Source organism: Corapipo altera, unplaced genomic scaffold (assembly GCF_003945725.1).
Source record: "Corapipo altera isolate COAL_440 unplaced genomic scaffold, ASM394572v1 1, whole genome shotgun sequence".
NCBI classification, from domain to species: Eukaryota; Metazoa; Chordata; class Aves; order Passeriformes; family Pipridae; genus Corapipo; species Corapipo altera.
Genome location: NW_020884873.1, coordinates 13,994,913 through 14,019,560, shown reverse-complemented (window position 1 = coordinate 14,019,560; position 24,648 = coordinate 13,994,913). Strand labels below are relative to the sequence as shown.

Sequence of the window (24,648 nt, the reverse complement as noted above, 5' to 3'; positions counted from 1 at the left end):
TATTGACTGAGCCAGAAATACAGTTTGCCTTGGGTATTTTTTTTTTTATATATTTTATAGGGAAAAAAAACCCCTTTGATCTGAAAAGCTAAATAATAAAGAAGTTTGAATGGCAGAAAGCAAAGAAAGGAAATATCCAAATGTTAAATAGTCTTGAAAAACCACATTGGGAAAAAGCAACTGCCCTATTTTTTCTGACCCTGCTAATTCTTTTGCCATTCTTCCAGGATACTCTGTACTTGGTTTAGACTTTTTCTCCTCCTCTTTCATATACATCTCCATTTCATCTTAATTCTTTCCTAGCAAGCCATTTTAGCAATCTTTGGGGGAAGCAGAGCAGGATAGTAGGTGCTATTTTTTTGAAGTCATGACATCATTTATTTGTAGTAGAGCAGTATTGCTGAAAGCAGCATTGTCTCTCCCTCTCTCAACAGCGGGAAGTCAGTTATCTAATCTGGTTATACACCCCTACCAGCTCTCTGAGCTGCCTCTCCCCCTTGGCTGTCGTTTGAGGAATGCAAGACATATGTGATCATGCTGTCTCGTCCTACCTATCTCCCACACCCTACACTGTGGAAAGCATTGGCTGATTTCAGCCAAATTGGAGAAACAGGCAGAAGTTTCAAGATACTAAGTTTCTACAAGAGGTGAATTCAGTTCATACTGGGCACTGAATAATACACAGGGATGAGACTGTTCAATGCCATCCTGCTACTCAGGGAGCTACTTCTGCAAGTCTCAGCTTTAATGAAAATAGGTTTTATGGACTCTCAGAGAAGTTTTTCTGGTTCTTTAGCAGATAAATGAATTGCATAACCTTGATAGCCACCCCAGACCCTTGTTCTTCACATCCATTACCCCTAGCAAGAGAGAGGAGTCGCTGTGGGCATCACCTGTTGACAGTGAATAGAAGAGAGAGCTGTCGGGGTCACTGTGGTGGGTACACCCCTCTCCTGTAATTTGTTCAAATGAATCACAGAATCACAGAATATGCTGAGTTGGAAAGGACCCACAAGGATCATTGAATCCAACTCTTAGCCCTGCATAGACCATTCCCAAGAGTCGCACCATGTGCCTGAGACTATCATCCAAACTATTCTTGAACTCTATCAGGCTTGGTGCTGTGACCATTTCCCTGGGGAGCCTGTTCCAGCACCCAACTACAAAAGTGAAGCCTGACTTCCACCTTTGTTTTTTCTCTTCTAATCTTCAATGTAACACCAAAACCATATTTATGAATGTGTTTTAGAGGCTGCAGGATTTGTTACTGTCCACCATAGAGTGAAATCCAGGCATGCAACACCATTACCTGTTTCCTGCTGACTGCAGGGAGAGAGGTGCAAGGCTGGGGAGGTGGAAAGCAAACGCAAGTGCTCTCCTGAGTCAAGGCCCCTTTTCTCTGGAGGCAGTTTGGTTTATATTTTGGTTATTTGGATATTTTTCCATTACAAGTCCCTCTGTAGCAATGATGAGACTGAATGAAATGCTAACCCAAAACTGAAAATCTATTTGACCTATTCCCACTAAAATCTTCATGGTTTAAGTTTTACTCAGTGTGGGTAAACCTCTAAGCTTTAAGAAGCAGCTGAGTCTAAAAATACTATCTCTATTTTATGCTAAAAATAAGCTGCTTAGATTTTGATCCATTTGTTGCTTTTACTTGCCTTGTGATTTCTAGCTTTCAGAACTGCAGTGTAAGCATCTCCATCCACATATCCAGAAATACAAATGCTAAAAAACTGTTTTAGAAATGAAAAGCGTCAGTTTGCTAAATGGCTCTAAGGCTAAGTTGAACTTAAAGAAGAATCTTAAAGTGCCACAAGACTGGGCCACATTGCTTTTAGTCTCCCACGAAAATAATTTTACTTTTATCTTCTCAGTCCTCTATCGACTGGAGGACAGGAGATGTTAGGAACCACAGTATATTGCGGAAGAGGAGGAATTATACCATAAGCCTTGTGCTCTGACAAAGGTTTTCCTTCACTAGAGACACCTGGTAGTAATTCAGCACCTCCTTCGCCACCCTCTCTGTCTTGTCCAGAGAAAACTAGACCTTGCGTGCTCTAAGGAGTTCATATATCTCTGAGGTTTCCCATACAGATTGTAACATACCTCCTTGTGTGGGTCTCCTTGGGCATTAGATATGCCCCATGCAAGAAGGGAATGCTGCTTGGCCATGTGTCCCCAGCACACCCACATACAAGCAGAAGTGGGCAAGAGAGATGGGGCTGAGACCTGGACAACCACAAACCCGTGGGATAGACCATGACACTGCATGTGGGGGCCAGATGAGTGGGACACTTGACACCTGTCTGGGACAAAGATGTCTACAAAGCAGGAGATGTGCAGAGTAGGGTCACTGGGATGTCCTTGGAGATCTGGCTTATGAGAGGAGACTGGAAGTGTTGAGTTTGTTTATCCTGCCAAAACAGAGGCTAAAGGAGACATCGCTGCTTTTAGTAAATACCCTGATGTAAGAGATGCCATGCCATGATGACTGCAGTAGCAAGGCATTAGACCTTATGGCTCTGATGGGCTTTTCCAATCCTGTGCCCTACATGGAGCACAGACCTAGCAGGCAAGAACAAGCAATACCTCTTGAGAGAGTCCACCACCTTCAGGGTACTTTTCTTTAGGTATTTCCAAAGGCATCTTAATATGTTCAGAGACATCTTTCCTGGCATTGGCTAATTGATAGTGGAGTGGGGTGAAAAGTGTGGAGGGGAAGTGATGAGGCCAAAAGGTTCATCTACATTTTTACTCCTGTTGTTTGTTCACCGCCTGCTTCCCACCATTTCCTGCTGTGTTGAGATGGGTCTGCCTGTCTGTCTGATCTGCATTCTTCTTGTACAGCTCATTCACTTGTTCCCACTGTTTAGTTTATTTTCAGGCAGTGATTATTCAGTGAACTCCTATGTACATGCTTCTGGAAAAGTCTTGTGGTATAGATTATGACTCCATTGGCAGCATTGTCAGGAAAAAAGTTGTACTTGGCACTCACAGAAGATAATTGTAATACAAATCATGAATTCCAGCTCCACTGTACTTCCTGCCCTAAAGAGGTATTTTCATGTGTGGCATAAAGTGGTCATTTCAAAAGGTAGAGTCTGATAGGTTCATGTGTGATGAAAGGAAAATTTCCCTCTTGTCAAACAACTGTATAATTTCTCTTCATTATATGTTTAGGTTTGGGGTTTTTTCCAACTGAATGCCAGCAAACTGTTCAAGAACAGCAACAGCAGTTCTCATAGCTTCGCCACATACAAGCATTCAGAAACCATGAATAAAGAGACCTGGACAACTAACAAGAATGACTCAAAAATAATGGATTTCTTAAATAAATAGTATCTCCAAATATTTTTTTTTTAATTTTCATTGGCTTTTGGAGGTTTACAGAGTTCATGGTTTTGAGCCATTTCCTGGGATCAAAAGGTTTAGAAATGTGCTTTTCTAGACCTCAGATTTTCAGGCAGCCACATAAGTTCTGCAGTGAAAACTCAAGACAATTCTGAATGCCATCTGAGTTGATGCACCAAAATTTCTCACACAGACGAAGGCACGTGGATCTTCAGCATCAGCAGTGTCTGTAGCCTAGGAGCATGCATCCTAGCTTCAGGACTTGTCAAGAGCAGTTGTGGAAGATCCTCTTGGAGCCACACAGCAGCATTCATAACCCAGCTGGACCCTCTCTATCCTTTTCTTCCAGAGATCAATCCCAGTACTGAGAGCAGCTGGGGGCGAGAGTGCCTCCCCAAGGGAGAATGTCTCAGGAAAGAGACACAGGGAATCAGGCTGTGTAATGTCTAATTCTGCATGCGTATGCACACCAAGCATGCATAGCCCCATCCCTCATCCCATTGAGATCCATACTATCTGTCCACCCCTTCTCCCTGTGCAGGATTTAGGGATTGCTGATTTTCCCCTTGAAGTGCTTGCAATGGTTATAGTGTTTCAGGAACGCAGTCTTATGTCTGCCGAAGTCTTCCTTCCCTTGTACAGATTGGAAGATCCACCACAAAATAAAGTATAAAGTCCATTGAGAAAAGTATGTGATTTGACTATACAGTAGTAATTCCTCATTCCAAATGCCTAAGCCACAACATGGACCAGGCTAGTCAGTAGCCTAGACAAAGCAGTGCAAGGATTACAGCAGATCTCAGCCAGGATATGAGTTAAAAAATAGTCACATTGCTGCACATATGACAAATCCATACTCAAACATATGGTTGGCCTTACATCTTACTCAACAGTGGTCAGGTCTGTGCTGAAGGATGGTGAGTCTAAACCATTACAACTCAAGGAGTTTGCAGACCTGTCAGAGAGAATGCCAGTGACAGCAACAACACTGACCACTGTGCTGAAAAGCATCGCCTACAAGAAAATCTTATAAGAATGGGGACTGCTTTTCTCTAGGGAGAAAAGGGAAAAATGAAGGGCAAGTCTTCAAGAGGTAAGTCTTTAGTTTCCTGCAGGAAGAAGTAATGGTACCTCAAAAAAAAATTGCAGTCCTAAAAAGTAAGGCAAGAGATTTAGGTTGGTCATTGGGAAAACTTTCCAGGGTTGTTAAGGCACAAATTGCCTGAGGAAGTTCCTCATCTGTGGGTTATGTATATCTGCACACAATGTCAGAGGCAGAGCTGATCCTGCCTTAGGAAAGAGAGATGGACTATGTAATACCTTGAAGTCCTTCCAACACAACTATTTTATGAAAAATGCTTAAAATTCACCTTGAAAACATACTTCCCTTGAACCATTAACAGATATAGCTTCCAAGCCAGGCATTTCTACTATTGCATGATTTAAAATGACAAAATCTTCCTTGTTGTAATATCAGCAAACAGAAATTTAAAAAGATCTCCAGCACCTAGAAAACACTGATGGAAACTGACAGTAGCTTAAGGTTTAGTCCAAGTGATCTGGAGTGTTTTCTGAAGTAGGCATCTTTAACAGAACTATCCTCAAAATACCTGTGGGCATTGTCTCAAATCTGGGCCTCATAGAGGTATGAAATATTTCTACTCCCACAGTATGTATTACGTTATTTTTCAAGGCAGACTGTGTCACGTTTATCACACATGGTTTGTTCTTGCCCTGAATGTTTTTGCAGCCACTGACACCATTGCAAAGCCAGTATAAAACACCATCAGGCTAATGTAATGCCTTCTTCTGTTTGATGATTCCTAATGCAAATGACTCTGCAAGGCCACAGGGAGCTGGAATCTCCTGTTTTATGCATAGTTACCTGTCACTCTATCTGCATGGGCTGCTTTCAAAGACCCCTTTGTCTGCAAGGTAAACTCAGGCTGGAGATGATCTCAGAGTCAAAATCCCAGCCAAGGGAAGTCATCAGGCTACAAAACCCACAAAGTTAAAAATACAGGGAGCACTGGAAAATCAACAGGAAACAATTTCTGCTGACTGAAGTTTTCAGCCTTCTTCCAAACACCAGCTAGCTGTAGCCTTTTGGATGGGACAAAGAAGCTACATGAAAGCAGCAGTGCTCCTTCACTTAGTCTATTAAAACGGGATTGAATACCAGGAAAAGGCCTGGATTGTTCCTCAGCTCTGATTGTAGATCTGGACATTATGGGGGCAAGATAGCTGAGTCCCTCAGACCCTCTCTCCAATCCTCCCTTCTTGTCGGGGTTCCCTGGACAATGGTTGCCAAAGGGAATTTTTCCTTTTCTTCTGGCTCTTGACATTAGCAGGCCTGAAATTGGTCCTGGCAGTTTGGTATGAAGTACTCACCAGCTCAGGAGATTCCCAGGCCTGTTTGGATATCAGGTGTCTAAGCACGGCTTTGTCTGGCTTGCCTGCTCAAGGGAATGCCTGTCAGACCAACTTAGATTGTAAGTACCAGTCATCAAATGAAGGTTGTCCATTTTCACCCCCAGCAAAAAAAATCTGAAGCTTTTTACTACAGGTCATTATGAAAAAAATTATGGAGGAAAAGCACAAAGAACATGAAAACACAGACCTAAAACTTCCTTTTCTTGTTCTGGTGTTCACATCAGATGATGCATTCTTCAGCAACAGAAGCTGAAGGTTCAGCTTGGTAACACTCTGCTTGCAGAGTGGGACATCTCTGAGACATATGCAGACACAGAGCTGGGAAAACCTTTCATCTCCCCAGCCCATAGAACCTCTTGAGCTTATATGTAAGCTAGCAAGCTTGCCTTGACCCACTGGGGAGATCACTGATTTTACTGAATTTGTCCAAGGTGAACTCCTCCCTCCCTACATCTACTGAGATTTTATATATATATTAAATGCAGGTGCCTTTTAGAGGTACATATTTTCTTATCTCTGGTCTGATTTGATGCCTGAGGAAGTGTGGCTGTGGCCGAGGCAACACACTGTAATCTCGTAAGTAAAACCCGGGCAGTCACCTCTGTCATTGCCAATCCCTCCTTGTGAGTGTGTCTGTGTGTGTGTGTATGTGTTTGAAGTAGAATTTATTTCTTGGCAACAGGAATTTTCCTCCTTTTTTTCATTGTAACTGGGAGTTACAGTGATGTAAGATCATGTAAGGCTGTTGCTTTAAAAAGTTTACACAAGTCCACAGACATGAAATCTCATTACATCATTGGGTCACCAGCCCACAGTCATTGCTTTAAAATTATGTGGATTTAAAAAAAAGAAAGTTGGAAATTATTTTTTCATTTGTCGTCTGGCCTCTGAGCCTTTACAGGTGCACTAGTTCTCCATTGGCAAGTTTTTTCCATGAGTTCATGAGAACAAAACACACTTTTTTCTTTTTTTTTTTCTTTTCTTTCTTTTTTTTTTTTTTTTATTATGTATAAAAGTTGTTCTTGGTACTATCTTTTGGTTCCAGCTAATAGAAGTAGCAGAAGAACATTAAATAGTACAAGGATCTCAATAAAATCACAAGTATTAGCAACACCATCTGAGTGCTCTGGTATTACACAGCTACTAGTTAGAAGATGATTTTACTGCTGCCTAATCTTGACCATAATTTAGTCTGAAAGAGATGCTTTAAAAGGAAGGGGGAAAAAACTCTTCAAAGGGAGAAGACTAAATTTTCTGCATCAAAAAATGAAACCTTTTTATTTATATTTATATTTATATTTATATTTATATTTATATTTATATTTATATTTATATTTATATCACAGGCACTAATTTAATATAAGACTTTGAGTCTTTATGGGTGTATTTGCACCATGCTGGAAAGGGAAGACTTGCAAGGCCCAATAATAGGATATTCTAGTTCAAGGTTTACTCTTTTGCTTATAAAGAACAGTTAGGATTTGGAGATCAAGACAAATGCTTATCAGCTAATCCTGCCATCCTCCTACAGCCAGTGGTCTGTTGGCGCTCCTGTCTGAGGGGCAGCAAGCCACGCAGGAGGATTATCACACCTCTCACCCAGCTAGTCTGATCTATCTCTTAACCTTCACTGACATCCACTGCAGTCATAATCACCCCTTTTTCTCCCAGTAGCTGAAGTATTCCTTGCCAACCTTTCTGGCCTTGTAAGTCCCACCTCTTTTAAAATATAAAGTGTTTTAATAATTGAGCAGCACTGTTCATAGCCTACCCAGCTTTGCTAATCCTTTAATAGTTAAAATCTTAATCAGTAAATCACATCAGGTGGCCTTTGCTGCTTATCACCTTCCTGCAGCATAATGAGGTTTTCTAGCTGTTTAGCTAAAAGGTTTAAATCTTTTGTATTAGGCTTGTAGTTGGCCAGTGGCACGACAGCCGACTCAGACATAATTCTAAATGGATGTTTCCAAGTGGAAACTTGGAATTTGAATTCAAATGACCTTACCTCTTTTTATTATTATTATTCTTTCCTGTGTGCATTTTTCAGCTTGCTCATTCTTAATTCCTTCAGTACCTATTACTGCAATAAGCCTAATCCTGTGTACTTTTACACCCCAAGTCTGGGAGCCGTAAAGATTTCTGCAGTCTCTCCAGGGCAAACCAGCTGTAATTGGACCTCCAGTTGCCTCACAGAAAAAAAAAATAAGGAAAAGAAGGAAAAGCACATTACAGCTGAAGACAATTCTGCATCTGTGTCCATGTGTTTGTGTCTCTGCTACCCTTGAGTAACACTTTATCCTTTTGCTCCACTCCAGGCTGAGTTCTCCGAGTTGAACCTGGCTGCTTACGTCATGGGTGGCTGCATGGTGGACATGCAGGTCATGAGGAATGGCACTAAGGTGGTAAGGTGAGGAGCACCAGTTTGTCTTGAAAATTGGGTTTTCTGGACCAATGTTGGGGCAAGCAGGATTACCTCAGGGTCTGACCGGTATCTGAATCAGGGCAGCACAGTCCTGATGGCATCAGGGTTTCTTGGAAGTGGTGAAAAGAGCAGCCTGGCTCTGGTGTTTTTGTATCAGGTCTCAGGTGTGCAGTATGCCATACAGCCATTGTTTCCAGCCCAGACCCTTCATGCAACAACAAATGCCTCCTTTTCAGGTTCTTTTTATCCTCAGAACTCCCAGTAAAAGAGAAAATGGATCTTTCTTTCCCCTGATTTTTCTCTCCTTTTGTGTCGAATAATCTTCATTACAAACAGTGGCTGGAATTCATTAGTCTACCTGTCTTAGGTCTGATCCCAGTGGACTATCCTTGCAGTAGCCACAAAGCCCTTCCAAGCATGACCAAGTTTTGTGGTGTAGTCAACACACCAGAGGGTTTCAGAGGTGGGCCCATGTGATCCTCAAGTTCAACAAGACCAATTGCAAGGTCCTACACTTAGGCTGGGGTAGTCTCAAGCACAAATACAGGCTGGAGAATGACCAGATCGAGAGCAGCCCTCACAAGAATGACTTGGAGATGTTGGTGGACAAGAAGATTGACATAAGCCAGCAGCATGCTCTCTCAACCCAGAAAGCCAACCGTGTCCTGGGCTGTATCAAAAGCAGTGTGGCCAGCAGGACTGGGGAGGATTGTTTCTGCCCCTCTGCTTTGCTCTGGTCAAATCCCATCTGGAGTACTGCATCCAGCTCTGGGGTACCAAACATAAAAAAGATGTGGACCTGTTAGAACAAGTCCAAAGGAGGGCCATAACAATGATCAGAGGGCTAAAGCACCTCTCCTGTGAAGACAGGATGAGAGAGTTGTTCAGTCTGGAGATGAGAAGGCTCCAGGGAGAGGTTATAGGACCTTCAAGGACCTAAAGAGGGCTACAAGAGAGCTGGAAAGAGACTTCTGACAAGGGAATGTAGTGATGGAACAAGGAGGAATGGCTTCCAATTGAATAAGGGTAGATTTAGTCTCACGCTAGGAAGAAATTCTTTACTCTGAGGGTGATGAGAAACTGGAACGGGTTGCCCAGAGAAGCTGTGGGTGTCCCATCCCTGCAGTATTCAAGGTCAGATTGGATGGGGCTTTGAGCAACCTATTCTAGTGGAAGGTGTCCCTGTCCAAGCAATTCTTCTTCGATCATGCATCCAATTCACTTTCCAAAAGCATTGCTCCCCTTCTTTCAGACATCAGAGTGCCTGTAATTTGCAGTTAATGTTAGAGGCATTCTCGCTAGTGCTATGTAAAGAACAGTATAAGTTGTCACATCTGGGTATGATGCCTCTGTTTGCATAGCACTGATATTACCTTTCAGCCTATTATTCCCAAGCCTTCATCTTTATGAGTTTTTGTCAATACAAGTCACAACACTACATTTCATCTTTGATATAATAGCTTTTCTTTGTTTGTGTTGAAATCTCATTGCTATTCCAAATTAATTTTTCTTGCCACTCCACTTCTGTTTGTACAATTCCTTTGCACTTTTTGGTGTATTCAGCATCTTGAGTTTAATATGGTTCACACATTTAATCAATCCTTTTGTCTGTTTGCTTCTAGTTGAAAATTAGAGATAGAGGCACATAATACAGCATGCAGTGATGTTTTTGAAAGGGATTATTAGAACAGCTGAAAAACAGTTATTCTGGGCGTGCTGACCTAAGTTTAATTTTTCAAGATGTCATTTGCAGTCCAAACAGTGCAAAGCAAAACTTGTCACTGCCAATTAGCTATGACTGTGGTCTCCATACGCTCTTTGGTTTAATTTCACAAGCCTCTGCTAAAAACTTTTAAAGTTGTGTCTGTTACATACATTTGCTTTCTCTTGTCCCACAAATGTCTGTTTCTGTCCCATGAACCAGCTGCTGGAGCATTCATCACACAATGTACCGTGCTAATGCACTCCTGTGTTCACTTGCTCATGATGCTGGAAGGTTTCCCAAGAACCATTTCCTAGGTTGATCACATCTTCATTTTCCTTCCCGTGTCTTTCCTCCCAAAGACATTCGTACATCTGGCAGAAAGATCTTGGGCTATTAAACAGAAACTGAAGACAAAATTTATTTCACAAGAGTGTCTGGGGCATGATGTTCATTTTTTTACTCACAGTGAATATACAGGTATCCCAGCTACCATTTTCAAGTGTATATTTATATATGAAATGCATCTTTTTATCAATGGCATTAGTTCAGGTTTTTTTGTTTTCATCTCTGCATGTATAAAGACATATTTGTGTTGTGGGAAGTGGATTTGGTAAATACATACTTAGATACAGGATTTCTATGGCGTATGTGTGTTACACACCATAGTCCTTACAAGCAGCAGACATTTGTTTACAGCCTGTGCTGATGTGCCCTTGGCATGCCCAGTTCAACACATTTAAGAGCTCAGGCCAGCCAACTTCCACGGCCATTCCTAGCAATACTTTAGAAGGTACAGAAATAAAAACTCTTCTTCACTTTAGAAGGTGAATTGTGGAGCATACGGCTACTGAGCTGTGTGGAACCCCCTCAGCCCATCCACGTGGGTGTAGCTGCTTCTCACTCCCTTCAAGTCCCCCGATTCCACCCACAGACATGTCCTGCCTGGCCACAGACACCCTTCAGAGTGTCCAGCCACGGGGAGATGCCACGGGGGACACCTTCGACTCAAGTATGCACCAACCCCGCTGCTGCTGACATCTTTTTTCCATCACTTATTAGACGTCTGTTAATTATTAAGCAAAATATTCAGTCACAAGTCATAATGTTTCTAGATGATGAAATATAATAATCATGTTTTTTGAACCCCCAAAGTCCTTGCAAATACCACTGAAAAGTTATAGGAAGTTAAATATGACAGCATCTTGCTAACAAGCACATTTGGGATCCCCCCCAGAGGAACCCTGCCTGCTTCACTCTTCTCTTCACTGGGAGGGCAACAGAATGTGTAAATTTAGTGGAAAGACACTGAATGTACTATAGACCAGTAGATTTGAAATCAATTAAATAATAAATATTTTTTAAAACAACAATTATTAATATTAATATAAAGCAACCGCTGGGCCATTCTCTCCAGTTTGACGTTACATTATCTGATAAGCTATCTAGCAATTTAGTAGCCTATTAAATGCTATCATTTTGGAGCAGGTCTCCTAGTTCCTTCTTTGAACTGGAAACAGTGTATTGCACATTTAAAACAAAGCTCTCTCTCTGCTGATCCCTTGATGCTTTCTGACACCCTGGAGTTATGGCACTCTTTTAGATCCCATGCCAACTGACTTGAATGCGCACCAGGAAAGACTTGTGGTTCTTTTACCTGGAAGATAAATCCCCTAATAAGAAGGTATAACAGTCCTTAAAGCTCTACATTTACCGCTTGCCTCAGGCAAATTTATTTAAAAAAAACCAAAACAACAAACCCACAACCAAAAAACAACTCAACAAAAACCCCACAATTACTGACAATTAAAGAGAGCAAAAAAGTGGAAGTGTAAGTGTACAGACCTCCATGACTACTAGCCTGTGCATCTTGAAACAAGTAGCTATAAATAAGTTACCAAACAACATAGCTGAAGCCAGGCATTACTTTACTTGCCTGATTTTTAAAACAAGTGTGGCTCCAAGAATGTAGTTTTATAGTAACAATATTCTGAGTCTCCAGCTCCTTTTTTTTTCTCTTCTGAATTCTGCACATCTGGGGGGGGAGGCGATTTGAAATAGTATCAGCAAAATGTGCTGCTGTAGACCAAGGCTATCATCTAACAAACCTAAAAAACTGCATGTGTGGTTTCTGTTCTGAGTTCCACCATATTATGCAAAGGCTCTATCAGCCTATTCAGCACATTTTCTTCAGAGTTAGAAGACAAAGAGCTGGCCATGTAGTACCTACTGCAGTCTCTAGCAAGCACTTTCCTGTTTCAGTGCCCTGTAACACGTGCCCTGACTGAGGACACTGTGGTGGGATGAGCTGGGCACCAGGAGCAGTGTTAGGCTCAGCCACGACATTGCTCTTTATTACCTCAGCATTTATTTGGGTAAAATTGGCAGCAGACCTTCCCCGGTGAAAAATTAAATATGGGAAGCAGGAAGTGGTGCTTATTCATCCCGAAGGATCCCTCACCAACTTAAACATAGCAACTCTTTCAGCGGAGAAATGGAGTCATTTCTGGGTGCAACGACTGGACTACTAAAGAACATGAAAAAACAAATGTGGGCTTATGCCTGCTTTTAAAACACTTGGATGGATTCTTCAACCTCCTTCCAGTGTATGCACAACTTCCTTTTGCACAGGTCTCCAAACACATACAGTCAGAGAGAGACAGAGTGAACCATCTGGAGTCTAATTTACTCTTTCAAGGTTTTGGGCTGTGTCACCTCTACTGGCATTCAATGTAAAGAATGGGATTTTTCTTTTCACTTGTCTTCACTTCTCTGAAGGGTCCTTCATATCAATATTTTCTCAGCATAAAGAGGCTGTCAGTGCTGGCTCTGCACCCACTCTGAGGTGCATTTTTGCTTTCAGGATATTTTAAGAGTGTCTTAGTATATAAATGAGAATTTGGGCTGTCTCTGCTTCTGACAACAACACTTAGACTCCCAAACTATGATCTTAGGTTCTGTATTAATGATTAAATGCAGTCACATGTTTGAATTTTGGGCTTTACAATCCTTCAGCTATTAATTCCAGTAGACATGAAAATAAGACAGGGATATGTTGAAAATCTGGACAGCTTTCTTACCTGGGGAATACTAATATCTTTGGGAGCATTTCAGACTTTTAAGGATTATAAATTAATCATGCACCAGACTGCTCTCATCTCCTGTCTCCCTGTAGAGCTGCCTCTTTTGCTACTGGTGCTGATCATCCAGGGGAGAAAACACACTTTCATGTCTGCATGGGACCTACCACAGTGGTGGCCATAACACTCACAGTGTGGTATGTAGCCTCGCTGCAACACCACAGTACAGACAACAGCTGACAGACTAGGATCTGAAATGGGGAGGAATCTGAGTGGAGAAATGACCCTGGCAAAAGGAAAGGCATGTCCAAAACAACAGCAAAGGAGCACTGAGGACAAAGTCTTGCTGTGGGGAAATACTTCTGTCATAGAGTGATGTTTAGTCCTACAGGCTTTGCCTGAATTTGGCCTGTGTGTGTAATGTGTATGTCTCACCCTGCTTGCCCTGAGTGATATGCCCTTGCAACTCACAGCTGTGATGGGGTCAGTGAATTCTCCAGTTCACCCATACAAGCCCATTCATTCCTGTAGTTAACACTGACTTTCCCGCTGGTTCCAGCTGATTCAGTGCTTCTACGATGCTCTGTGCGCTGATAACAGGGCAGCAGCCTGTTGAATAACCACCCCGAAAATCCCTGAAAGTGCTTTTTTTCCCCAAGCATATTTTTATACTGCAAGCTGCCATACAACCTCAGCATGAGGAAGCAAATCCTTTTCCGTGGGAGAAGAGAAGAAACTGGCCAGACCACAGGTGTTTTCCTGCTATACCTGCAGACCCCAAGAGATGAATACTCTGGCTAAAAAAGGTTTGCCTGCCCTAGGATGAAAGACTGTTTAAAGTCCAGTGAGGACACTGTCCACTGCCCACTGCACCTTTTCCCATCCCAGTAGGCTCACTCACTCAGAGGTCCATTAACAAGCAGCTCCCTGAAAAGGGCAGGTACGTTTTCTAACCTACAGAGGCCATGCTTTCTCATCACACAGTAGTGATACATTCCTAGAAGGATGTTTTCTTGTCTCTCAAGGACTATTCGTTCTCAAGAGTTGGTGGTTTCTTGCAGTTCTTCTACAGGGAGAACATCCAGGAAAGTCACTGGAGTAGCTGCTGTCCCTGGACACTGATATAGGAAGTACTGAGAGGCAGTAGGTAACTTTCCAGCTTCTCAAGTTCCAGGAAGCTTGTGCCAAAGAGGAACTCCAAGCTCTGTCTAGTCCCTGTCTTTTTTAATTTAACTCTTGACCTAACTAGGCTCTTTTTTAGAACGTCTTTTTCTATTTTTTTTTATTTTTTTATTACTTCCAAAGCAAATTTCTACGATTTTCTGTGAAGCTGCTGATGGGAGAAAGAAATGGCAGAAACTGATTTGGAGAGTCTAGGTTTCTAGAAGCCAGATGGAAAAATATGTTGAGCTCATGGTTCTCCCAAGTTTCACAGAAAGTGCCACATGGTAGAGTAAAATATGTGGTATGCATTCAACACTGAGAAACATTTGGGCAGTATTTTTTGTACTGATGGCATGGCAATCTGTAAATGTAATGGAGAAGTGTGTGTAACAGCCTGTAAGGTTTTGAAATTTCAGATTAGGCAAAAGACCAATATGCCAAATGACCACTTCCCTCACCAAAATACCCTGCAGAGTCAATGAGCTGGGGTGAGGTGTCTAACAGGGTAAACCCTGGCAGCTGCAGTTACATATGAAGAAATTTAACACCTCCAGTAAACATTTATAAACTGAGATATTATTCCCACATGGGGGATGATCTAACTTTGTTTTTAACTAATATCTCCCCTCTCTTCACCTATCTGTCCCTATGGCTCATATTTTTTTGAGCAGGAACTACAAAAGAGTTGGGGTGTGACTATTTATGTATTTATTCTCGGTTACTTCCACCTCAGCTCCTGCTGCTAAACAGCTGCTTGGAGGCCTGCTTCTCCCTTTGGGGTTTCCTGATCTCCCAGATGAATAATGTCCCCCTTCACCTTCCCAGCAGCTGGCGCCCAGCCGACGTGCGGGCAGGATGCTGACAGTTATGGGGAAAACATTTGGCGTGCAGGCAGCTGCCAGAAAGCAAAAGTCACTCTGAGCAGACCAGGGTGGGGAGCATCTCAGAGACTAAACTTCTCCCTTAACCTTTTTGCATTTACAGTAATTCATTCCAATAAGGAATGTGCTGCCAGGGTCTAGAGCACTCACTGATTAATTAATCCCAGACTGAATGCAAGAATGATTAAAGACTGTTGTAGATTGTTTCAGTCTTGATCACCTCTCTTTTTTTTTTCCAACTGTGCTGTAATTTGTCGCCTTTCCACATGGCTTTTTATTAAGGCTTCTTCCAGGGAATGTCAAACAGAGAAGCGAAGGGACAATTCCTACTGCACCTGCACTGTACTGATCAAAATGGATCTTTGTTAATGACATTATATTGGGGCAGAGTGGAGCCTCAACAAACAAGTTGCAGGGGGGGACAATGACAGATGTGTCAGAGAGTAGAGCTGCTATTCAGAGGGACCTCAGTAACTGGGGAAATGAGCCAACAGGAACCTCATGATGTTCAGTAAGGATAATTGCAAAGTCTTGAGGGAAGGAAGAAATAACCCCAGTACTGGTGGGGAATAACAGAAGAGAAAACAACTTTGCACAAAAGGACATGGAGGTCCTGTGTGCTCATGCAGGGTGGAAATCCTATGGCTCACTGGGTGGTATTAACAAGCATGTAGCTAATGAGACACTGTTCACATCTGGAGTACTGTGTCCAGCTGTGAGCTCACTAGTACAAGAAAGGCATTGAGAGACTGGACTGAGTTGTGTGAAAGGCCTCCAAGCTCCCTGAACTGGACTAAAGACACCCAAGGAGAGACTGAGGTGGCTTTGTTCAGTCTGTAAGAGAAGGCTGAGAGGGATCCACCTATAGCCATCAGGCAACTAAAGGGGTGGTGCAGAGGCAATGAAGCCAGACTCTTGTTGAAGGTGTGCAGTGAGAGGACAAAAAAACCCCAGACTCAAGTTGCAGCAAGTGAAATTCTAATAAGATACCATTTTGTAAAAAATTTCTACAGAGAGAGTGATCAAATACTGGAACAAATCACAGAGAGGCTTTGTCCTTGAGAGTATTCAATCTTGGGCTAGACAAGACCATGATCATCCCAATGTCAATTTAAAATTAGCCCTGCGATGAGCGTGGTGTTGGGCCAGATTTCCAAAGATCCTCTCCAACTTAAATTATTCTATGACTTTATTCTATGATGTCAGAAAGTATTTGGATCACCTTCTGTAAAAGCTTTGGGTCACAGAAATTTTGAAGGCAAGTTGCCATTGGCAGGTATGGTTGTTACTACATTCAGGCATTGTCCGAGTCCACATGCTTTTCCTTGTAAATGTTGATCAGTTTAGAAGTAAAATATATGGCAAACTTTTTAGACTGCCACAGGACAGTTCAGAGAGTATGTAACATGATTTCATGGTTAGTTGAGCATTGATCTGTGGCTGAGAAGCAAATCAGAGCATCTACCAGGTTGTCCCTGTCTGCATATAGTGGTATTGGTCCTACTGCAACTGTGATTCCTGGTTCCTGCTGCATTTGCTAAACTGATCTCTCACACATGCCATGTTTTTTCCCCAACCATTATCTATTACAATGTCCCAAAAGACACCCTGTTTCTCTCCTCCAACCTGGTAAAGAGAGATCATTCTTTATTCTATGTGGCTTTTTTGTTTCTGTAAAGCAAGTTCCATTTCATCTTATTCATGTAAGTAATCACATTCATTCCTTCTTCGAATAGCTTCGTCAGGTTTTGTTTCTTTCTGTGGAAAATATGACATGAGGTTTTGACTGAAGTGACTTCTTGTTCTTAGGAAATTTTCCTCTTTACTACAACATCCAAGATAATGTTAGATGATAAGTGAAAATGTCATAGATTTCATATTAATTTTCAGTAATGTGATAACAATATTTTTAACACCCAACTAAAGCACAAAAAGAACTTATTCCTATTTGTAAATGCCATTTTCTATTTCCTATCAGACACCTGAGGCACCGCACAGTTTGAGGGATTATTGCGCTTCTCATGTAGTTGTAGCCACTTATGGCTTGGAATTGTGCCTCAGAAGCTTCCCTGAAAGCTCCTTTAATTGCCAATAATGCAAAGATTGTTGTATCATATTGCTTAATTATGTACTTTTCTTCCTCTCTGCGTCATGCCAACCAGATAGAAAAGGATTTGGAACGGAACCTAGTCAAAATGTGTTGATCACTGAGAAGTGTCTGAAAGCTGAATTAAGCCTCTTGAATAATGGAGGTTAGATAGAACCTTAAGTGAGGATGTGTGTCTTCAATGTCCTGGGAAGATGTTTTTGTACTGATTTGAAGGACAAGGTGTCTTGTAAGACTGGCAGTCTTTAAGAAAGAAAGCAGGAGAGTTCCTCCTTTTCCCACAGCACTGGCAAAAAGCTTTCTAAACCCATCACGGTACTAAAGCATAAAGCAGGTCTACTCTTCGGCTACAAGTGATTATTCACAGTGGAGGGGTCATTAAAATGTATTTTGGCAATAAAAGAATCACAGAATTCTTAAGGTTGGAAAAGACCTCCAGGACGGTTGAGTCCCACTGTTAACCCAACACTGCCATGTTCACCACTAAACCATGTCCCTAAGTGCCACATCCACGCATATTTTGAACGCTTCAAGGGAAGGTGGCTCAACCACTTCCCTGGTAGCCTGTTCCAATGCTTGACAACTCATTCCATGAAGAAATTTTTTCTAATATTCACTAAGCCTCCCCTGGCACAACTTGAGGCCCTTTCCTCTTGTTCTATCACTTGTTATCTGTGGAAGAGACCAACCCCCACCTGAGTACAACCTTCAGTGGCTTTGTTCTCCTCTCTGGACACACCCCAGCACCTCAATGTCTTTCTTTTATTGAGGGTCCCAAGACTAAACACAGTATTTGAGGTGTAGCCCCAGCAGTGCTGAGTACAGGGGGATGACTTAGTGTGCTGATCACACTAGTTCTGATACAAATAATCTATTCTTGTGTGTTCCTTCTTCATGGTTGTGAATCTATTTGCATTTCAGTGAGGAAAGCTGAAAGACCAAGAAGCAAGCCAGACTTATGGTTATACGCAGAAATAAGAAATAGGAGATCTCTTTAAGGCATGAAACCTCCCAGCAGGATTTGCTGTCATCATCTTCTCTACCACAAAGCAGTCCAGGGCTCTGCTTTCTGCACAGAAATGTTATTGATGATCTTTTCAGAGCTAATCCGCTTCTCATAATGAGAGAAGTTAGACACATGGTCACCAGAACAGCTACTGCTGCTTCTGAGATGTTTGACTTCCATATTTAACATCAGAATCCCTTAAATTGTGTTATATTTCCCCATTTCTGACAAAACTATTTCCAAGACAGCTAATGCTGTCACAGATTTAAGGGTAGATGGGTCCAGCCTAGGAAGTTATATTCTACAGTTGGATCTCTTCCTATTAGACATTTTGGGTCCAGGCTTTATACTTAGGTTTGTCTCTGAAAATATAGTTTTACCACTAAGAAAGAAAAAAGACTGCTAAAAGACATTGGAACAAGTTGAAAAAGAGTTAGTTAAATGCAGATAAGCATCCTGCACTGCAATATCCAATCCAGGCTCAGGACTGGCAGCACTAGCAGCTTCCCAGCCAGACACTAGGCAGAGGTAGGCTGAGCGAATGCCATGGGCCTTGGCTAGCACCTGGGAGAAGGAGGCAACTTACTGCAAAGGGAGGAAAGCCACAGGGACCTGTGGGGGGCTGCTTCACTCTGGGGGTGTCTGGTTCATTTATTCACCACTCGGAGCACTGAAAGGCTCATGTCGTGTTTGGCAGAGGCCACTGCTTGTGGCAACGTGAGCTGAAAGAAAAGTACCTTTTCATTCCAGAGGAAAATGAAATTTCACTGGTTATTTCAATCTGAAATTTTTTTTTTCCAGTGTCCTGGCTTTTTCTTTGTTTGTTTGTTTCTTTTAAACGAAGGATTCTTCTGTCTGTAAGCCACTCTGAGAAGGTACTACGTACATTTTAGTGATCTTCATTTTGCCAGGTAGTGCTGGAAGCCAAACTCAAATGATAACTGAGCTCTTGAGGTCTGAAAAGGGCTTCTTTTTTGTTTGTGGCTGAAGATGGGCTCCAGCTTTCTCCCAGGAGTATCATCCATCTGGCAGCTATGCTCAGGAAGATTCAAGACTTCAGGCAGATTCTACACAGTCCAGAAACAGCACTGCACCACATGAAGAGCACAGATTACTAGTGATATGTTTTAAACCTGTGGTTTACTTTCAGTTCTATTTACCTATCCCATCTCCCTGCCCACTAGATGTTTGAATGGAGTCTCCTGTATTCCTTTTTTGACCAAACCCATTCCCATGATATGTCTTTAGCAAGGAATAGGTACAGTTTTATTCAAGACCACTCATGGTCATCTGAACACCGGTTGGAAGGTTTAGGTGGAGTGAGGGAAGACATGGAGGCAATGGAGAGCAAAGGTACCTGCTCCTGCCATAGCTCCCCTCGTCCTACTAGACAGGTGCTTAGAGACCTCAGTACAGTAGGTGCTACTGAGTTTGGCTCATCCAAAGGTTTTAGCAATGGTGTTTCAAATGTGTGACTTCTGCCTAACCCATCTGTCTGCCAGGGATTTCAACTTTGACATGGGAGGTGTTATTGGCTTGAACCAGCAAAGAAAACATCTATGCTACTAGCTGTTCCAAATCCAAGGCTTGCTCTGTTAGCTTAAGCTTTACACTTAGAGAATGAGCAGTAGCTTGCAAAAGTAATCTTCTACCAAAAAAACAAGAATCCTCATGTGAAGCAAATAAGCTCTTTTCTCACCAGATCAATGGTATCTCTAGTTAATCAGTTTTCATGCCACCACTCCTACCATGACTATTTATTTCCCTTTTACTGCCTGCTATCCTTCCTAGCCCCTCGCCTCTCATTTTGCCACTGATTTCTGTTTCTGCGTTACAGGATCTGGGGCTCTCCAGCTGATGCTTATTCATAGTCAGTCCCAGGTCTGGCACTCCACTGCCTTGTTCTCAGTATCCATGGGAACATTCACATTGTTTCACAGCTCAAAACAGGAATTCAGTGTCCACCTTCACTTTAGAGAATCACTCCTCATCTGCTGCACAAGAGAGTGCCCTGTCTTCCTACAGGACACAGAGTTTGAGAATAGGTTTTTCCATGTTAGTTCTCTATTCTCATGTTCATCTTCTAAGTGGAGAAACTCTTCCTTTGCTAGGACCTGAAAAGACAAGAGCTTTTTTTCCTAAGTTTTTGCCTGGCAGAAATAAAGACACTGAAGGCAGTTTCCCAGCCACTGTGTGTCTTCCCCACAAAGCTGGCCACACTCATTGCATCCTTCCTCCCCACCACAGCACCACATCCCCATCCAGGCTGTTGGAAAGGAGGTTCAGGGGCAAGTAGTGCTGCTTCCTCTGAGGAGGCCAGACCAATGGTCTGAAGCACTCCTGCGAAACCGCAGTACATGCTGTTCCACAAGTCAAGTCTGGGGAAAGACTTGTCCTCTAACAGGGACCGTTTTTTCCTCATACACTCAGAAAGCTGGATGAGGAAAGATGAGCTCCCAGTCCTCCAGGTACCACAACTGCTCAGTAACTCAGCACAGACATTGAGCCATGATTATAAGAAGCTGGTTAATCCTTCCTGAGGACCCTTGCCTGCCTCCAGGATACTTTCTACACAGCAAGTCCAGCAGAATGGAGCAGCTCAAACTTTCCAAAATTTGTATTCTCTTGCTGTTTCTCAGCAGGGAATCACCACTTCCCTCATCCCCATTGACACCAGGGAGGTCCATAAATCAGCTGCACAGTGATAGCACAGGCCTCCTGATGCTCATTATTCATCTCACTGCTGGAGGAAAGCACCACCTTTGGTGCCAAGTACATTAGGGAACATGCTCGCGTTTAAAAAAACTCCACGGGAGGGAATCACAACATTTCCAAAGCTTGGCCTCTTGCATCACAAAAGCTGAGCATGCTCTTCACCATGTCTCGGGTGAGCAATAACAAAAGTCCAAGGCCAACAAACAAAATGAACAGCTTTGAAACAACAAAGCTGTGCTGGGGTTTGTGTACAGTGTTTGTTGCCACAATGTGGCCCAGAATCACAATCTCGGATTTCCCTCCCTGAATGATGGAAATATAAATAGGGGCTATAAATCCAAAGTATTTCCAGCTCATACATCCAAATGATAGAAATTATAGTCTCTTAGCAAGGAAAATGTTCAAGGATAGTGAGGTAATGGAACCTGGTTACAGAGCTCATTTCTCTGAAAATCTTTAATACAACATGGAAATTTTTCCAATGTCCTTGACGGAACCTCTGTTAATGTATAAAATAATCCCATTTCAGTGGAAAAGCCCCTTCCATGCCTTCGAGAATGAACTGCTGAGCACCATTTTGGGAACAGCTTCTTTCCAGAGACTATTTCCAGAGATTTTTGAATGGCTCCAAAGATACAGCGTCAGCAAGGAATCAAATCTGCCTGCTTGAAAGATAATCTGTTGCCTGTTGGTTTACCTAGAAAGGGCCTCACTTTTCTGTGCATTTGCTGAGAGCTGCTGCTGTTGAACCATAGGAGTCCCAGCTCTAATCTTGCTAAATAATATTCTGGAAGTCCATGCCATGAGTCACAGCACTGTATGAGGGGCTCTGCTCGTTTGATTAATTACATTACCATGCCTGCCCTTCGCTTGTTGACTCATATCCATAAGAGCTTGAGATGTGCTGCATACGTACTAAACTGATTAAAGGGGGAATGTATGTCAATGAAGATACAATAGCTTTTTGAAATCCCTTATGATCTTCCCACCCACTGGGCATTGCTTCAATATCGAGTTCAATCATCAGGAAACAAACTTGCTCTCTCATCTGCTTTGCACATTGCAATGATCTTGCCAACTGTGGCCAAGCTTTTAGAAAGAAAAGAGAATCCCCCCATCAGTGAATTTATGACCCTTGGCTCCAGTTGTGGCTCATTCCTACGCATGTCTGAGTGACAAGAAAACTGCAGAAAATCTGTTTGGCCTGTTTCTATGCTCTCACACTTGCAGCTATGTTGGATTTTTCTTTTTTTTTAATGGCTAGGAGTTTGGTTTGGTTTTGTTTGTTACCTTCTAACACAAGCAACCCATGAGGAGTGACCCAGAGAAGAACAACATGTGTTAGTGAAAAGAAAGGGGAAGGATCTAAAAGAAACAAGGAGAGGCTGGAAGTGTTGCTAAGCATTTCAAAGTAAAACATCACTCCCCTCATTTCTTCCAGGTCCTTCAAGCCGGACTTCGTCCTGATTCGGCAGCATGCCTACAGCATGGCCCTGGGAGAAGACTTCCGCAGCCTCATCATTGGCCTCCAGTATGGTGGCATCCACACAGTCAACTCCCTCTACTCCATCTACAACTTCTGCAGCAAGCCCTGGGTGGTAAGTGATGATCCAGCTCTACTGCATGTCAACACCGCAAAGAAGATATCCTGTGTTGATAACGCACCAGACTCAGCTGCGTTTCTTTCATAGGAATTTTTCTCTTTAGGTTAAAACCACCATCTAAACAACCTTAGGAGTCCAGCTGGGAATTCTTGGGGGAAAAAAACTACTAGCACTACTTCTTTATCAGCCTCTAATTGTATCAAGGTGTTATTTCTTCACCCTGAGTAAGACATTTCACTTGTCCCGACTCTAAAAGGTCACAAACAGCTAACAGCACAGCAACACCTAGATGTCTTGTAAGACAGAGTAGATTAATAGATTAATAATACCAGATCAATAACAACATATTCTTGTCCTAACTAAAAAAAAAAAAAAAAAGATAAAGCTACCTTAAAAAAAATTTATCATTCACTGTTTTAGAAGGCGTCTGAACTACACTATTTCTAGCATCTTTTGCTAGATGCATACTTGTGGTACCCAGGTGCCCCAGCCTTAGACCATGCGTTCCTTGCAGGACTGCACCTTGCACTTGCCTTCTCTTCCTGCTTTTTCTGGGTGGTGTTTTATCGTGAGGAAATTAGCTGAAAACAAAGACAAGAAAGTTAGAGAGGCTAATCTTTCAATTAGGTCTAAGAAAGAAAAGGGAATATAGAATAACAAAGACCTGAGAAAGAGGCAGAAGGAAGGTGAAAACATGTCTTGGGCTTGCATTGTCATGTTAGTAGCAGAGAGGCTACAGGGTTGGCTTCTGTGAGAAGCTTCTGGAAGCTTCTGCCATGTCTGACAGAGCCAATGTCAGCCAGCTCCAAGATGGACCAAGGCTGAGTCCATCAGCAACCTTGGGAGCAACTTTGGGAGAACAGAGTTAAAGGGGAAAAAATCTGCTGCAGAAACAGCAGCAGATAGAGGAGTAAAAATATGTGAAAGAAACGACTCTGCAGACAGAAAGGTCAGTGCAGAAGGACGGTGAGGAGGTGCTCCAGGTGCCAGAACAGAGGTTCCTCTGCAGCCCATGGTAAAGACCATGGTGAAGCAGCTGCCCCCCTGCAGCCCATGGAGGTCCATGGTGGAGCAGATACTCACCTACAGACCATGAAAGACCCCATATTGGAGCAGGTGGATGTCTGAAGGAGGATGCATCCTAGGTTTGAAGCAGGGAAGTACAGCTATATGGATGTGAGAAGGAGATGGGATTTTCCACTATGCCCCCATGGAAAACCTTTAGATGCATTTTCAGGAATTCTCTTATTGCATAAATTTAACTTGGGGTGAGACGGAATGTTTATAGGAAGTCATAACTATCATCCTCATCACCTAATTTTTTGTAATTGTTTTTTCCTTGGAATAAATATCCTATTAGTCTTCAGTGTGTTCACTGGTAGCCCAAACCCAGATGAGGTCTGTAATGACTAAGAATTTTATTTCCATGACTGAGCAGTGTTGGATTTAACTAATTTCTTACTAAAAATTATACCAGTGTAATGGACAGAGTCTTCTCAGTTTTCATCCCTTTTATAACATTTGTGGGGTTTGTTGAGACCAAAAGCAAGATCCTGTCTTTTCCAAAAATGTTCCAGTGCAGTAATAAGAGTAGTGAGAGCAATTTCACTTTGCCATCACTGTATAGGTGGATTATACACACTTGACCTCAGTTCCCATTTGAATTATAAGGGAGTGGAAAGAGGAGGAGAGAGAAATCACTTCCAGACTCAGTTCAATACCTTCACATTGTTTCTGACAGTGGGTCCTAAACACACAAGTGCATTGACCCTGGTAACCAGACAAAAAGCCTCCACATTTACACTACCTTTTGCTGACAATCATGTGGTCCAACCCATCTGACTTTGGGATTGAGTCAATGAGGGCTTAGTTGACATATTTCAACTCATGCCTTTTAATTATATTTTTTATGGTGTGCAGGGACCTCAAGATGTGAAAGGTCTATTTTTAGGAATCTAAAATAAAAGAAAACAAACAAACTAAGCACATTAAAAAAGACAAATAAATAAATAAATAAATAAAGAGAAAGAGAGAAAGAAGAGAGAGAAAGAAAGAGAGAGAGAGAAAGAAAGAGAGAAAGAAAGAGAGAAAGAAAGAAAGAAAGAAAGAGAGAAAGAAAGAAAGAAAGAGAGAAAGAAAGAAAGAAAGAAAGAAAGAAAGAAAGAAAGAAAGAAAGA

At 42.2% G+C, this 24,648-nt stretch overlaps 1 protein-coding gene across 2 annotated transcripts in view; it reads left to right on the top strand.

Annotated features, from left to right (window-relative positions):
- The window catches only part of SYN3 (synapsin III), a 203,526-nt gene that overhangs the window by 41,456 nt on the left and 137,422 nt on the right, over positions 1-24,648 (top strand). For both annotated transcript variants that reach the window (XM_027657222.1, XM_027657231.1), the window contains exons 5-6: positions 8,106-8,197; positions 22,309-22,465. In XM_027657222.1, coding sequence (XP_027513023.1) covers positions 8,106-8,197; positions 22,309-22,465 — 249 coding nt within the window. The remainder of the gene's footprint in view (positions 1-8,105; positions 8,198-22,308; positions 22,466-24,648) is intronic.